This window comes from Rutilus rutilus (assembly GCF_951802725.1).
Source record: "Rutilus rutilus genome assembly, chromosome: 6".
NCBI classification, from domain to species: domain Eukaryota; kingdom Metazoa; phylum Chordata; class Actinopteri; order Cypriniformes; family Leuciscidae; genus Rutilus; species Rutilus rutilus.
In genome coordinates, this window is record NC_140214.1 from 1,836,078 (window position 1) to 1,851,148 (window position 15,071).

The following is a 15,071-nucleotide window of genomic DNA, read 5'->3' on the forward strand; positions in this document are numbered from 1 at the left end:
AATCAACATAAACAAACAATTCATTATTAAAACAGACATCTTAAAAAATGTAGAAACTTTCTCCAGTTTAAAAGATGGAGGCTACAATTGTGCACAATTCTCCAATCCACACACACTCACTTGATCTTGTGTAAAATAGTCCCTGCATTGGGCACAGATTCCTATAAGCCTTCTTCCTGGCTAATGGAGTTCTGAACCGGCATCCTGATGGAAGTGGATGAAGAGAGTCATAAAGCGAGTGTGTGGAGTCTGTAATAACAGAAGCTGCTTTCCTCTTTACTGCCATATTATAAAGGTCTGAGAGGTGAAACTGCGAGACCCCAGTAAAGTAAGCGATACCAAGAAACAATGTTAAATGTCATGACTGACTGTTGTCATAATGTCAGAGGAAGGTGAGGACGTTCCTTTGGTGAGAGGAAGGAGTGTGTCATATTCGCTGTTGGTATATCAGTACCTCTTTCTCTCTCTCTCCAACACCATCAGCTGTGAAACCCGTCTGGAAAGGAATGGTGCTCATAAAGTAAAAGCTCTTCTTGCCTCTATACTGCATAGTTGGCCCATCGCTGAGGAAGAAGAGGTTTTGAACCCTTGGGTGGTTCACCTTCAGGAACTGAAGAACTGGTTCAAGTTGTCTTTCTCTTTATAACCTGCAGACTTGTATTTATCCTGTGTTTAGTGCATAAGCGTGTTGTGTAAAGAAGAGTCTTTCTGACTTGGTTAGTCTGCGCTTCTGTACATCCCTCTGAGTCTTCGATCTTGGAGAACATTTTGACTGGTCTGACTTCTGCCTTAACCTTTGATATCGCTTTCTATATTTGTCTTCCGTCCTCTGCATTTCTTTGATCTTCTGTTCTAACTTCTGACATTTTCTATAGTTACTGATTTTTGCTCTTTTTATCCTTTTGCAGGTGTGTGGATAAAATCAGGCTCAGCCAAGAGACTTAAACATTCACTGTTTCAGTAGTGACATGAAAATGCAGGACACATTTTTTTACATAAAGTTTCATAATTAAAAAAAAAAATATATATATATATATATATATATATATATATATATATATATATATATATATATATATATATATATATATATATATATATATATATAGCCTATATATATATATATATTTTTTTTTTTTTTTAAATCAAAACGATAGGTTTAAAAACAACAATGGAAAAAATGGCAACAATTATTTCAATATTTTCACAAGTTGAAATTTAGAGGTTAGGGGTTGGGACAGTCACTTCCCAATTGAAAGTAGGCTATACCAATAAATGATGATTTTATATATATAAAGCTTACTGATATTTTGAATATTATTGTGGGTTTCAATAGATAACTGAAGGATCTTAGTAAACATCTAAGATTTGAATACTTAAATGCTTTTCATGTGTTTTTTGAATGGCCTGTTTGCCCATGAAAGACGACCGAGCCAATCAGACTGAGTGTGGGGCGGAGCGACGCGTGAATCTCTGCAAGAGTGAGCCGGGTCGTTCTCTCAGATCAAGTCATCTTGTTTTTCAATTAAACAGAAAATTGTTATTACATTTTAAAGCAGATCCAAGTGTTTTCTCTACAATAAATGTAATTATTAGTACATTTTACACGCATTGTAAATACTTTACAAGCATGCACTACACGTCACGTGACTCTGACTGAGATTGATGAAGTATCCGCTTTGATCCTCAACAGTTTCTGTTTTCACTTCACGATTAACATTTTCCTTTGTAATATTTCCCAGTTCTGCGTGATTATGTCCACGGATGTTTTGGAAGCTACAGTAAGTAGATTCATTTGGCATTTTTTCATATTAATTAAATAACACGCGGGCAGAGCTCACCTTGAGTGTATTAGCTCGCTCATGTTGTGTGTTCAATAGGTTTTAGTCCTCTTGTTGCATTCTAGCACTGTGTTGGGTAACAAATGAAACATTAAAACTATACTGACATACACACACTGTACAACTGACATACCACACTGTAAGACGAAAGCCATTATATTATGAAGGTAGATTTAAACTGAAAGCATGAGGACTTTTTGTATTTTCCATAAACGTCTAGTTTTCATATTGTATTGTAATTTTTATACAGTTTATTAATTACAATTTCTGTTGGTCAAAGCAATGCTTTGAGATGTCTTAACATTCCCATTTTCTGCTGTTTAATCAGTTTAATGTTTTATAATCGTTTTACTGCTGAAATTCTGCTGACAAGGCAAGTGTATTTATATAGCGCATTTCATACACTGGCAATTCAAAGTGCTTTACAGAGAGAGGAATTAAAATAATCACAAAATAAAAGCAAGAAAAAATTAAAACAGTTATAAATGAAATTAAAAGAGATGAATGATAGAGTTATAAAATGAATTAAAAGAGTAAAAAGATGATATAGATAAACTTCTCATCTGGCAAACACCGGTGTATCATATTTTTCACAACTCCCAGTTTTACTCTGAGATTTTCCCATTACACTCACAGGCCATTAAACAGCCTATAATATAGTTTTAATACAAAACAAAAAAGTGAATGTAAATAAAATAAAAAATAAAAATGTGGAAACAATAAACCCTCACTGAGAATAATAATTGAAATTCATCTTAATCCCTCAGTAAGTTCATCAGTATCTCACGTGTCCTGCAGATGCTGGAGGTGTTTCTGGTGACGGAGCTGTGTGAGTGTGTGACGGTGTGTGTGTGTGTCTCTGAGTGTGTGTCTGTGTGTGTGTCTAAGCACTGAGACAACAACATGCCCTGTTATAGGAGGTAGTGTGTGTTAAATGAACAGTGCAAATGTTCAATAGTGGTTTTTGTGTCTGTACAGAAATTGAATTGCAAAACTAAACCCTGAGAAATCTTCACTGTGATGAAGTTCCTCTTCTTATAACATTGATCATTGATATTGATGATAAACCTGTAAGAGTGTGTGTGTGTGTGAGTGAGTGAGTGAGTGAGTGAGTGAGTGAGTGTCTCTGATTGTGTGTGTGTGTGTGTGTGTGTGTGTGTGTGTGAGAGATAGAGAGTGAGTGTGTGTCTCTCTGTTTGTGCGTCGCTGAGTGTGTGTGTGTGTGTGTGTGTGTGTGTGTGTGTGTGAGAGAGAGAGAGTGAGTTTGTGTGCATTTCTGAATGTGTGTGTGTGTGTGTGTGTGTGTGTGTGTGTGAGAGAGAGAGAGAGAGAGAGAGTGAGTAAGTGTGTGTGTGTCTCTTTTTGTGCGTCTCTGAGTGTGTGTGTGTGTGTGTGTGTGTGTGTTAGAGAGAGTGAGAGTGGGTGAGTGAGTGTGTCTGAATGTGTGTGTGTGTGTGTGTGTGTGAGAGAGAGAGAGAGTGTGAGTGAGTGAGTGAGTGAGTGTGTCTCTGAATGTTTGTGTGTGTGTGTGTGTGTATGTGAGAGAGAGAGAAGAGAGAGAGTGTGTGTGTGTGTGTGTGTGTGTGTGTGTGTGTGTGCGTGCACGTGTGTGTGAAAGAGAGAGCGCGTGTGTGTCTCTGTGTGTGTGCGTGTGTATGCGTGTGTGTGCATGTGTGTGTCTGTCTCTGAATGTGTGTGTGTGTGAGAGAGAGAGAGAGAGAGCGAGAGAGTGAATGAATGAGTGAGTGAGTGACTGAGTGTGTGTGCGTCTCTGATTGTGTGTGTGTGAGAGAGAGAGTGAGTGAGTGAGTGTATGTGTGTGTGAGAGAGAGGGTGAGTGTGTCTCTGAATGTGTGTGTGAGAGAGAGAGAGAGAGAGAGAGAGAGTGTGTATGTGTATGTGTATGTGTGTGTGTGCGTGCGTGTGAGTGAGTGTGTGTGTGTGTGTGTGTGTGAAAGAGAGTGAGTGAGTGAGTGAGTGAGTGTGTGTGAAAGTGAGAGAGTGAGTGTGTGTGAAAGTGAGAGAGTGAGTGTGTGTGAAAGTGAGAGAGTGAGTGTGTCAATAACAGTGCAAATGTTCAATAGTGGTTTTGTGAAACTAAACCCTGAGAAATCTTCACTGGAATAAAACTGTGATGTAAACTTCTCATATATGGATGATGATCCGTGTGTGAGTTCCTCCGTGTCTCGTGTCCCTCAGGTGATGCTGGAGGTGTTTCGGGTCACAGATCTCCGTCTCCTCCTCTCTAAGATGGGCAAGAGTAAAGCGGGCCTGAAGAAGGTCCTGCTGAAGAGAGTCTCCGATCTCCTGCTGAACGAGTGCAGTCCTGAGCTTCTGTCACTCGTCCGAGAGCTTCACACACTCCGACAGGTCTCCAAGCCCAGTCCGGTCCACATCATCTCCATGCCGGAGTGTGTGTCGCCCGCATCTGTGTGTGCAGAACCACAGATGATCAGTCTGCCCTTCTGTCACACGCTGGACACCATCCTGACCCCGACGCCTCTGGGTATGAGGATGATCTTTTTCAGTTTTTAGTATTTCTATTAATAAGGATTAGCGGTGTAACAATATATCGCAATACAAAAATGCCACAGTGTGTATAACTCACCCAAAATGAAAATTACTGTGCGTGAAGAAATGCAAGTTTTCAGAGTTTTAGTGTCAGTACTACATTAAACTACTATATATAATGTTGAATATAATGTATAATAATACAATGGGGGAATATGTGTGTGTCCTGATAATGCCAAATGTCTGATGTTACCAGTAAAAAGTGTTTTTCATTATTTTAAATATATCTAGTCAGTGACAGAGTTCAAGCATATTCATATACAATAATTCAGTATTTTCATCTTCAGAATCATGAATATTGTTATTCTGGCATCTCTATTGTCCTGTGCTTTGGGTTTAAGCACCAAGTCCAAGACTATTCATTTACACAAACAATGTAACATCAAATTTTGCATTTTAATCAACAGTGCATATTTTTGTTAACTTTTTATCATATGTCTTGGAGTATCGCAATAATATCGTATCGTGATCTGTGTCGAATCGTGACATGAGGGAATCGCTACACACCTAAGGACACTAAACTGAATCATAATTATCAATTCCTCATGGATAAAATCAAGCCTCGCCCTACATTTGTAGATATTTAAGTCAGAAAAGGGAAGAAAAGACTTCCGTTACGACTTTAAGTGCACTACAATAATTTACTATAAATTAAATAATAAAACCTATTCCCTTATTTAGATCAATTTTTACCACATTGATTTTGATGATTCTTGTGTTTGATTCACGTTGATTCGGATGACTCGTGTTTGATTCACATTGATTTGGATGACTCTTGTCTTTGATTCGCATTATTTCTGATGACTCTCGTGTTTGATTCACATTGATTCGGGTGACTCTTCTGTTCGATTCACGTTGATTTGGATGACTCTCATGTTTGATTCACATTGATTTGGATGACTCTTCTGTTCAATTCACGTTGATTTGGATGACTCTCGTGTTTGATTCACATTGATTTGGATGACTCTCATGTTTGATTCACATTGATTTGGATGACTCTTCTGTTCAATTCACGTTGATTCGGATGACTCTCGTGTTTGATTCACGTTGACTCGGATGATTCTCGTGTTTAATTCACGTTGATTCGGATGACTCTCGTGTTTGATTCACATTGATTCGGATGACTCTCGTTTTTGATTCACATTGATTCTGATGACTCTTGTGTTTGAATTTTACTATGTGACTCAAACACAAGAGTGCTTATGACGACTCTTGTGTTTGATTCACATTGATTCGGATGACTCTCATGTTTGATTCACATTGACATTCACATTGATTCACAAATTTACTATAAATTAAGTAATCAAACCTATTCCATTATTCAGATCAATTTTAACCTAAATTCTTGATGTTGAAAGCATGCATGAGTGTGTATTTGCTCATGTTTTCAGTGCCCACGTGTGGAGGAATCATGCAAGTCTCAGATTTCTTGATTCATCTCAATGCGAATCAACAGGCTCAGATCCACAAGAGCCGGTGAGTTTCTGCTCGTCTTTATTCATTCATCTGAACATTAATGCACAGTGTTGTGCTGTTGTTTGTAGTGAGGGATTCATTACAAATATCTAAACATTCTTAAATCAAGACACATTTACTGGAGAAGCAAAATCAAGTAAGATATTAATTGTTTTCTGAAAAAATTATCCAAATGAAGTGTTTATGCTTCAAAAAAGCATGTGGTCAGAAAATAATCTGGTTTTCCCTCTAAAATAAGTAGATTTTTCTGACCCCACTGACAGATATTTTATGCATAATTTTTTTGAGCAATTTTTCAGAAAGTCATTTTGCTTCTCCAGTAAATGTATTTTGATTTAAGAACGTTTAGATATTTGTGCCGAAAACAAGACAGAAATTTCAGTAACCTTACAAAAGATCGCTTTTGGGCACATCTGTTTATTATTTTCCTAAAAGAGTGACCTCATCTGAATGCAATGCAGAATTCAAATGAAAAGAAAACTGAACCAAAAATGGTTAATGGTTCTGAAAAGATAAACCTGAGTGAGTCGATTCGGCGAGGAAGCGAGTTGAATGACCAATTGAGTCCATGATTCAGACTCTCTCAGACTCTCTTGTGTTTGATTCACATTGACTCGGATGACTCTCGTGTTCGATTCACATTGATTCACATTGATTTGGATGACTCTCATGATTGATTCTGATGACTCTTGTATTTGATTCACATTGACTCGGATGACTCTCGTGTTCGATTCACATTGACTCGGATGACTCTCGTGTTCGATTCACATTGACTCGGATGACTCTCGTGTTTGATTCACATTGACTCGGATGACTCTCGTGTTTGATTCACATTGACTCGGATGACTCTCGTATTTGATTCACATTGACTCTGATGACTCTCGTGTTCGATTCACATTGATTCGGATGACTCTCGTATTTTATTCACATTGACTCGGATGACTCTCGTGTTCGATTCACATTGATTCACATTGATTTGGATGACTCTCATGATTGATTCTGATGACTCTCGTGTTTGATTCACATTGACTCGGATGACTCTCGTGTTTGATTCACATTGATTCGGATGACTCTCGTGTTTGATTCACATTGATTCAGATGACTCTCGTGATTGATTCTCCTCTCAGTCTGACCGTGTTTTACTGCTTCTCTGCCTCGTATTATGTTTGAACACAGTGTCCTCAGTATAATTGTTTCATTATAACTTGTGTTCTTGAGATATTTAAAGCTTTTTTCTTCCTTCCATCAGGACGACTCAGTCTGGCTCGGCATCTGTTCAGGTGGTGCTCAGGTGAATCTTTACCACAGAAGAATAAAATAAATCAGATGTATTGCTGTTCGACCACATTCATTCTGAAAATGTGTTGTTAAATGTGTCTTTCAGGATTTGCTACAGTGAGAGCGTCGGCGTTGAAGAAGATCAGTATCCACCGAACATCAGTGTTTTAGTTAATCACGCGACCTGTCCTGTACAGGTGACGTATGGCAGATAAAGTATTAGATGCTGTGACACCAAAAAGGTGCTGTTAACATTAAATCTTCTGCATCACGTGTTGCCAGGCCAAGTTTACACATAAATAATCATATCCTGTGAATCCAGTTGTCTGGACAGTGTCAAAAGGCATTGAAGTTTTGAACTCACTTGTTAGTTATCACAGTTGCCAAGACATTCATTTATTGTCCTCATTCATTTACACTGTTTAAAATGTGTTTTTAACACAGGTGATAAGGAGAAAGCAACATGTAGAGTCAAAGTTCATCATGAGTAGCTTTTCCATAAATGTATAAGGTGCATTCAGTGTCATAAAAATAAATGCAAAACACCATCATAACATACAATAATGCAAGAAAACAATATTAGATGTAACATAAAACCCTGATGTGCATAACTGATAAGTGAGTTGAATGACCAATTGAGTCCATGATTCAGACTGATGACTCTCGTGTTTGATTCACATAGATTCGGATGACTCTCGTGTTTGATTCAGATGACTCTTGTGTTTGATTCACATTGATTCAGATGACTCTCATGTTTGATTCACATTGATTCGGATGACTCTCGTGTTTGATTCAGATGACTCTCGTGTTTGATTCACATTGATTTGGATGACTCTCATGTTTGATTCACATTGATTCGGATGACTCTCGTGTTTGATTCACATTGATTCGTTTAACTCTCGTGTTTGATTCACGTTGATTCAGATGACTCTCGTGTTTAATTTACATTGATTGGGATGACTCTCGTGTTTGATACATGTTGATTCAGATGACTCTTGTGTTTGATTCACATTGATTCAGATGACTCTCGTGATTGATTCTCCTCTCAGTCTGACCGTGTTTACAGCTCCTGTGCCTCGTATTACGTTTGATCACAGTGTTCTCAGTATAATAACTGCATAACTGATAAGAAGAACTTTTTCAATGGAGAACTGTCAAAAGTGAGGATTCTGGGAAACTCAGGTTACAGTTTTTCACTGTGAATTATTATTATTATTATGGTGCTTTTTAACTTTCAAACACTGTCAATTTAACAGTATTTTAAATGTCCTGTCCAGTTTTTCACTGTGTAGTAAGGTAAGCATTTTTACACGCTTTTACTGTAGGATTTTTTAACAGTGTAGTTTAATTTTGTCTAATGTTTATGTGTTGTTCGCAGTGTTCCTATTCATCCAATAAAATGGGGACGGAACCTTCTCGTCCGTGTCGTCCGATCGACATCACACCCGATCTGTACATTTCATTCACAAACCGATTCTCAGTGGAGTGGGGAAACTTCGGCAAGGTACGTCTGTCTGACAGAATGAATCCCACATAATAATATTCATGAAGAGGCGTGTCTATTCATGTTTAGCATGTTTAAAAATCTACGCACTTAAAGTCCCCCTGTGGTGAAAATCCAGCTTTTAATGTTGTTTATGTGTCTATGTGGTGTTTTTAATATGCTTTAAGACAAACCATGTGTAAATTCATAAGTCGACTCCATTGCTGAGTATTTCCTCCTTAAAACTGCAGTGAACCAAAGACAGTCTCAAACACACGCTTTGAAATCGCTGGTGTTTCTGACGTCACAAACTACCTTGTAACCAATCAGATCATGTGTGGACAGGCTTCACACCCAGGGGTTAAAATGGGCCGGAACGGTCCGGAACTGTGTTCCGGCACCTCAGATAAATTAATAAATAAATAGATTCATTAATATCAATGATAGCACGATGGTAGGGTTTTGAAGGTTGGCAAACATGCTTCCCGACGTTGTGTTCTCAGTCACGGCTCTCCTGTCTGATTTGAGTGCATCTACGCCGGTTCACGCATGCAGACAAAGTCCTTCCTCCCCTCCCCGCTGAACGCCAGTGATTACTAATGCGTGAAGTGCACTCGTGGTTGAGCGCGGTAAAGTTAGTTTTAGGTTCGATATTCGTTGGACATTTGTTTGCCCTTGCCAATGAGGGTCGGCAGTCTTACAAAGATATCAGTAGCAGGATTAGTTTTCACATTATGTAACCATTGTATATCGACATTAAATATTCATTCAAAATCACCTACACTCACCTAAAGTATTATTAGGAACACCTGTTAAATTTCTCATTAATGCAATTATCTAATCATCCATTCACATGGCAGTTGCTTTAATGCATTTAGGGGTGTGGTCCTGGTCAAGACAATCTCCTGAACTCCAAACTGAATGTCAGAATGGGAAAGAAAGGTGATTTAAGCAATTTTGAGCGTGGCATGGTTGTTGGTGCCAGACGGGCCGGTCTGAGTATTTCACAGTCTGCTCAGTTACTGGGATTTTCACGCACAACCATTTCTAGGGTTTACAAAGAATGGTGTGAAAAGGGAAAAACATCCAGTATGCGGCAGTCCTGTGGGCGAAAATGCCTTGTTGATGCTAGAGGTCAGAGGAGAATGGGCCGACTGAGTCAAGCTGATAGAAGAGCAACTTTGACTGAAATAACCACTCGTTACAACCGAGGTATGCAGCAAAGCATTTGTGAAGCCACAACACGCACAACCTTGAGGCGGATGGGCTACAACAGCAGAAGACCACTCATCTCCACTACAAATAGGAAAAAGAAGCTACAATTTGCAAGAGCTCACCAAAATTGGACAGTTGAAGACTAGAAAAATGTTGCCTGGTCTGATGAGTCTCGATTTCTGTTGAGACATTCAGATGGTAGAGTCAGAATTTGGCGTATTATGATTTGGCATCGTTTAAATGCCACGGCCTACCTGAGCATTGTTTCTGACCATGTCCATCCCTTTATGACCACCATGTACCCATCCTCTGATGGCTACTTCCGGCAGGATAATGCACCATGTCACAAAACCAATTGGTTTCTTGAACATGACAATGAGTTCACTGTACTAAAATGGCCCCCACAGTCACCAGATCTCAACCCAATAGATCATCTTTGGGATGTGGTGGAACGGGAGCTTCGTGCCCTGGATGTGCATTCCACAAATCTCCATCAACTGCAAGATGCTATCCTATCAATATGGGCCAACATTTCTAAAGAATGCTTTCAGCACCTTGTTGAATCAATGCCACATAGAATTAAGGCAGTTCTGAAGGCGAAAGGGGGTCAAACACAGTATTAGTATGGTGTTCCTAATAATCCTTTAGGTGAGTGTACGTGCGTTATTGCTGCATATTTATACCTGAGAATGCTTTGATGCGTTTCCACAGCGCATGATGCCTAAGGGAACGTCTGCCAATTCCACCAACTGCGTTAAACGTAGCCTATAATTTGTATTATTTTAAATTACTTTTAACATTTAAAAACAATTCAAATTCCAAAGCTTGCAGAAGGTTCCTATTGACAATACTGACTTAGGCTACAGCTTTCCTGGCAGCCTTGAGTCAATTAACTTGTCTAAGAAAATGATTCATAAAAACATAAATATCAGTTGAGTTTACTTTCTTTTCTGACACAGACGACAATGAAAAGACTATCAAAGTTCAGCTTTAGAGGGGGAAGAAATAGGGCAGGATAAGGAGACTGAGAGAAAAAGATAGACTGGTGGAGATGAGGAGAGAGCAAGTATTGACAAATAATCGAATGCCCACTGACATGGTTTTAAAGCTATTTCTTATCCATTTTTGGATAAAAAAATTGCACATATGTAGGTCAGAAAAATCCAAATTTTCTTGGGGGAGCATGCCCCCAAACCACCCTATACTACATCACATTTGAATGCCCGTGTCTGTGAATGGGCTGTGGATGGTAATATGGGCTGGTGTGGCTACAGTGCCAGGGCTGAATTTTTGTCCCAGTCCATTTTCAGCCCAGTCAATTTTAACATAGTATTGTCATCATATCAGTGTAGATGGGCCAAAATAAAAACATTCAAATATCAAGTAAATAAGTATTGTGATAGTTAGTGACACTCTTGTTAAAAAAAGTATTGCTATACCACGATACTCAATATGTTGTCCCACGGTGAGTCATTTTCCCCTGTTGCACCTACACAAAATTTGAGGGTTCCCCGACCTGCCAAATCCCACTTTAACCACTGCGATAAGATTCCAGCAACAAATAATGTGTCTGTCCACACTAGACGTGACACGACTGCGAGATGCGTCAAAATCAATCAAAACCCACAGCCAATCAGAACAGCGTGTGGGCAGAGTCAGCCAATCAGAACAGCGTGTGGGCGGAGCCTCGCAGCACCAGAGTAATCTTGACGGCACTCGCAAGACAATGGATAAGTCGCTACATAATCAAATTCACAAATATTACACCATTTAAACATTATTCAAATACATAGGCTACTGAGTTACTAAAACAATATTTGTCAAAGAATACACTTGTTTGTTCACAGTTTGAACGTTCTTGTTTCCATTTGTTTAATTTCAAGATCTGAGGTGAATTATCCACTGTTGCTTTTACAGCTACAAAGCTGGAGCACTAAATGATATTCAGAGTCACATTACACGCTTTTAACATTAGATAAAGCACATAAACAGTACCTGAGATTATCATTGCCAGGTTGCCAGATTGAGGACACGCAACAGGAGCGAGCGCAACTGACAATGAAAGCTGAGGAGACTTACACACTTTAAGTTGATGAGTTTATTTATCTGCATTTTAATATGCTCTCGTTCATAGAGATGTTTAAATGGATACGGAGGCTTTTTAGGTCGTGTGGAATCTGCAGTTTCTGACCCAGTTTGTTTGCTGGCCGTAATACGCTGTGTTTCCCGCCAACTGGAATCCCGGGCTGTCGGAACACTATTGGCTGAACCGACAGTGGGCGGAGTCACACAGAGCAAAACAAAAACACACATTCCAACACGGAACGCACAGTTCTTTAACTGTTTTTAAATCTTCTCTTAAAACCTACTTTCTTTAGCTATTAATTCATTGTGAGCTTCTGTCATGAATGTGTGTCTCTTTATCTTGTGTTGTGTTCAGCACTTTGGTCGGCCATGTTTGCTGTTTTTTATTGTGACCCTGGACCACGTCACCAGTCTCGAGTCGCACGGGTATATCTGTGGCAATAGCCAACAATACATTGAATGGGTCAAAATTATTGTTATTTCTCTTATGCCAAAAATCATTAGGATATTAAGTAAAGATCATGTTCCATGAAGATATTTTGTAAATTTCCTACCGTAAATATATCAAACATTTATTTTTTTGAGTGAATGCAACACAATCGCCAACATAAATGCATAACTTTAAAGGAGATTTTCTCAATGTTTAGATTTTTTTGCATCCTCAGATTCCAGATTTTCATATAGTTGTATCTCGACCAAATATTGTCCTATCCTAACAAACCACACATCAATGGAAAGTTTATTTATTCAGCTTTCAGGTTATATATAAATCTCAGTTTCAAGAAATTGACCCATGTGACTGGTTTTTGTGTTCCAGGGTCACATATAAATAAAAACAAACTCGAAACTTGATTTTAAAGTAAAATAACTGGCTGTAAAAGTGTTTTTCAGACAAACGAGTATGTGAACTCAGCATGTGTCCTAAATATCTGCAAACATATTATGGTATTTTTATGCTTTAGTAGAGTGAAAAAGTTACAAACAGCATCTTTAACTGTTCTCTGAAGCAGGGGAGTCTCAAGGGAATGATATATCTATGCACAGCTAGAGAGAGAGAGAGAGAGAGAGAGAGAGAGAGAGATTAAGTGTGTGTGAATCACCTGAGTGTGTGTGTCTCTCAACAGTGTTCATCAGCAGCGTCTCTAATAGTGAAACTGTTTATCTGCTTCAAGAACAGCGGCGTTATTCCCTCGCTAGTGAGAAACGTCATGTAGCTTTTAAGTTGCTAAACTATTTTACTGATAAACTTATTAGAGCAGCGCTGACAACATGTTTCTGTGCGAGTGTGTGTTCGTACTGTGTGTGTGTGTGTGGGTTTGACTGGGAAAGAGAGAGTATGTATTTTCCGTACATAATAAAACGTAATTTTATGGTAATTGTTGTTTTTATCCTACTGATAGCTATATTAATCTGCTTGGTCAGTGTCGCTGTGGGTTATTTTGCTGTTGTCGGCTGTAAAGACCTTTAAAGTAACTGGAATGTGTTGGCGTAGTGATAGGAGCTGTGATGCGGTCAAAACCTGCTGGAACTACTTTAGCTGTGAGTTTCCCTGATAATGACTGCACGCCTCAGAACGTTCGACAGCCAATCAGATTCAAGCATTCAACATCCCTGCAGTATAAGATATAAACCTCTGTAGTCCATTTAGACACTTGTTAGCAAGCTTTAAAGAAATCACAAGAGGTTATTACTGATGTTATATTATATTGTAGAATAAATCGTGATAATACCCCGAGCTTCAGCACAGACTTTATTACAGGTGTTTAACTAAAACCCTCTGACTTCAGGACGATGGATGTGATGAATAAACTGCAGATGTTTTCAGGGTTTTGGCTTATAAAGATCCTCATCCCTGCAGCTCTACACCAGTGCTGTCTGTGTCTGTGTGTGTGTGTGTGTGTGTAGGATTACTGTATGGCTGTGTATCTGGTGAGGCTGGTGATGTCTCAGGAGTTGCTGGCTAGTGTCTGTGTTTTTGTGTGTGTGTGTGTGTGTGTGTGTGTGTGTGTGTGTGTGTGTGTGTGTGTGTGTGTGTGTGTGTGTGTGTAGAGTTACTGTGTGGCTGTGTATCTGGTGCGGCCGGTGTCGTCTCAGGAGTTGCTGGATGAGCTGCGCAGGACCTCGGTGGAGCAGCAGGAGCTCTGCAGACGCAGAGGTAAGTGTGTGTGTGTGTGTGTGTGTGTGTGTGTGTGTGTGTGTGTGTGTCTCGTTGTGTGTGTGTGTGTGTGTGTGTGTGTGTGTGTGTGTGTGTGTGTCTGTGTGTGTGTCTCTCTGTGTCTGTGTGTGTCTCTGTGTGTGTGTGTGTGTGTGTGTGTGTGTGTGTGTCTGTGTGTGTGTCTGTGTGTGTGTGTGTGTCTGTGTGTGTGTATGTCTCGTTGTGTGTGTGTGTGTGTGTGTGTGTCTCTGTGTCTGTCTCTCTGTGTCTGTGTGTCTCTCTGTGTTTGTGTGTGTCTGTGTCTGTCTCTGTGTGTGTGTGTGTGTGTGTGTGTGTGTGTGTGTGTGTGTGTGTGTGTGTGTGTGTGTGTGTGTGTCTCTGTGTATGTGTCTCTGTGTGTGTGTCTCTGTGTGTGTGTCTCTGTGTGTGTGTCTCTGTGTCTCTGTGTGTCTGTGTGTGTGTGTGTGTGTGTGTCTCTGTGTGTCTGTGTGTGTGTGTCTCTGTGTGTCTCTGTGTGTCTCTGTGTGTGTGTGTGTGTGTGTGTGTGAGTGACTTCTAATTGATTAATTTATTTTGTGTTTTGATAGTTTCTGAGAAGCTGTGCTCCGATCCAGAAAGTGAGATCACTACAACACGTCTGCAAATATCACTGATTTGTCCAGTAAGTAGGAATAATAAATATTTCAGAAGCAAAATGTTATTTCCTCTACTTATGAATGACATGATGCATTTGATAGCAAAGACCTGTATAGTACAAAAAGTCAAGCTAAATGTAGCGCTTCAGCAGCTTCACAGTGATGGACAGGACTCTGCGTGTGTTTCTCAGCTGGTGAAGGTGCGCATGAGCGCCCCCTGTCGGGCCCGAGGCTGCTCGCACCTGCAGTGCTTCGATGCTTCTTTCTATCTTCAAATGAACGAGAGAAAGCCCCGCTGGACCTGCCCCGTGTGCCACAGATACGCCCCGTAT

The 15,071-nt window shown here is 39.6% G+C and overlaps 1 protein-coding gene across 2 annotated transcripts in view; it reads left to right on the forward strand.

Annotated features, from left to right (window-relative positions):
* Positions 1 to 1,452: 1,452 nt before the first annotated feature.
* The window catches only part of pias4b (protein inhibitor of activated STAT, 4b), an 18,822-nt gene continuing 5,203 nt past the window's right edge, over positions 1,453 to 15,071 (forward strand). The window contains exons 1-10 of one of the 2 annotated variants that reach the window (XM_084410185.1): positions 1,453 to 1,585; positions 1,743 to 1,781; positions 4,041 to 4,347; positions 5,804 to 5,888; positions 7,138 to 7,179; positions 7,273 to 7,363; positions 8,545 to 8,670; positions 13,999 to 14,104; positions 14,692 to 14,765; positions 14,931 to 15,071. The exon at positions 14,931 to 15,071 is cut by the window's right edge and continues 20 nt beyond it. In XM_084410185.1, the coding sequence (XP_084266311.1) occupies positions 1,755 to 1,781; positions 4,041 to 4,347; positions 5,804 to 5,888; positions 7,138 to 7,179; positions 7,273 to 7,363; positions 8,545 to 8,670; positions 13,999 to 14,104; positions 14,692 to 14,765; positions 14,931 to 15,071 (999 nt within the window). In that variant the 5' untranslated portion in view covers positions 1,453 to 1,585; positions 1,743 to 1,754. Of the gene's footprint in view, positions 1,586 to 1,654; positions 1,782 to 4,040; positions 4,348 to 5,803; positions 5,889 to 7,137; positions 7,180 to 7,272; positions 7,364 to 8,544; positions 8,671 to 13,998; positions 14,105 to 14,691; positions 14,766 to 14,930 lie in introns of those variants that run through there. The other variant, XM_084410186.1, reaches the window with a different exon arrangement.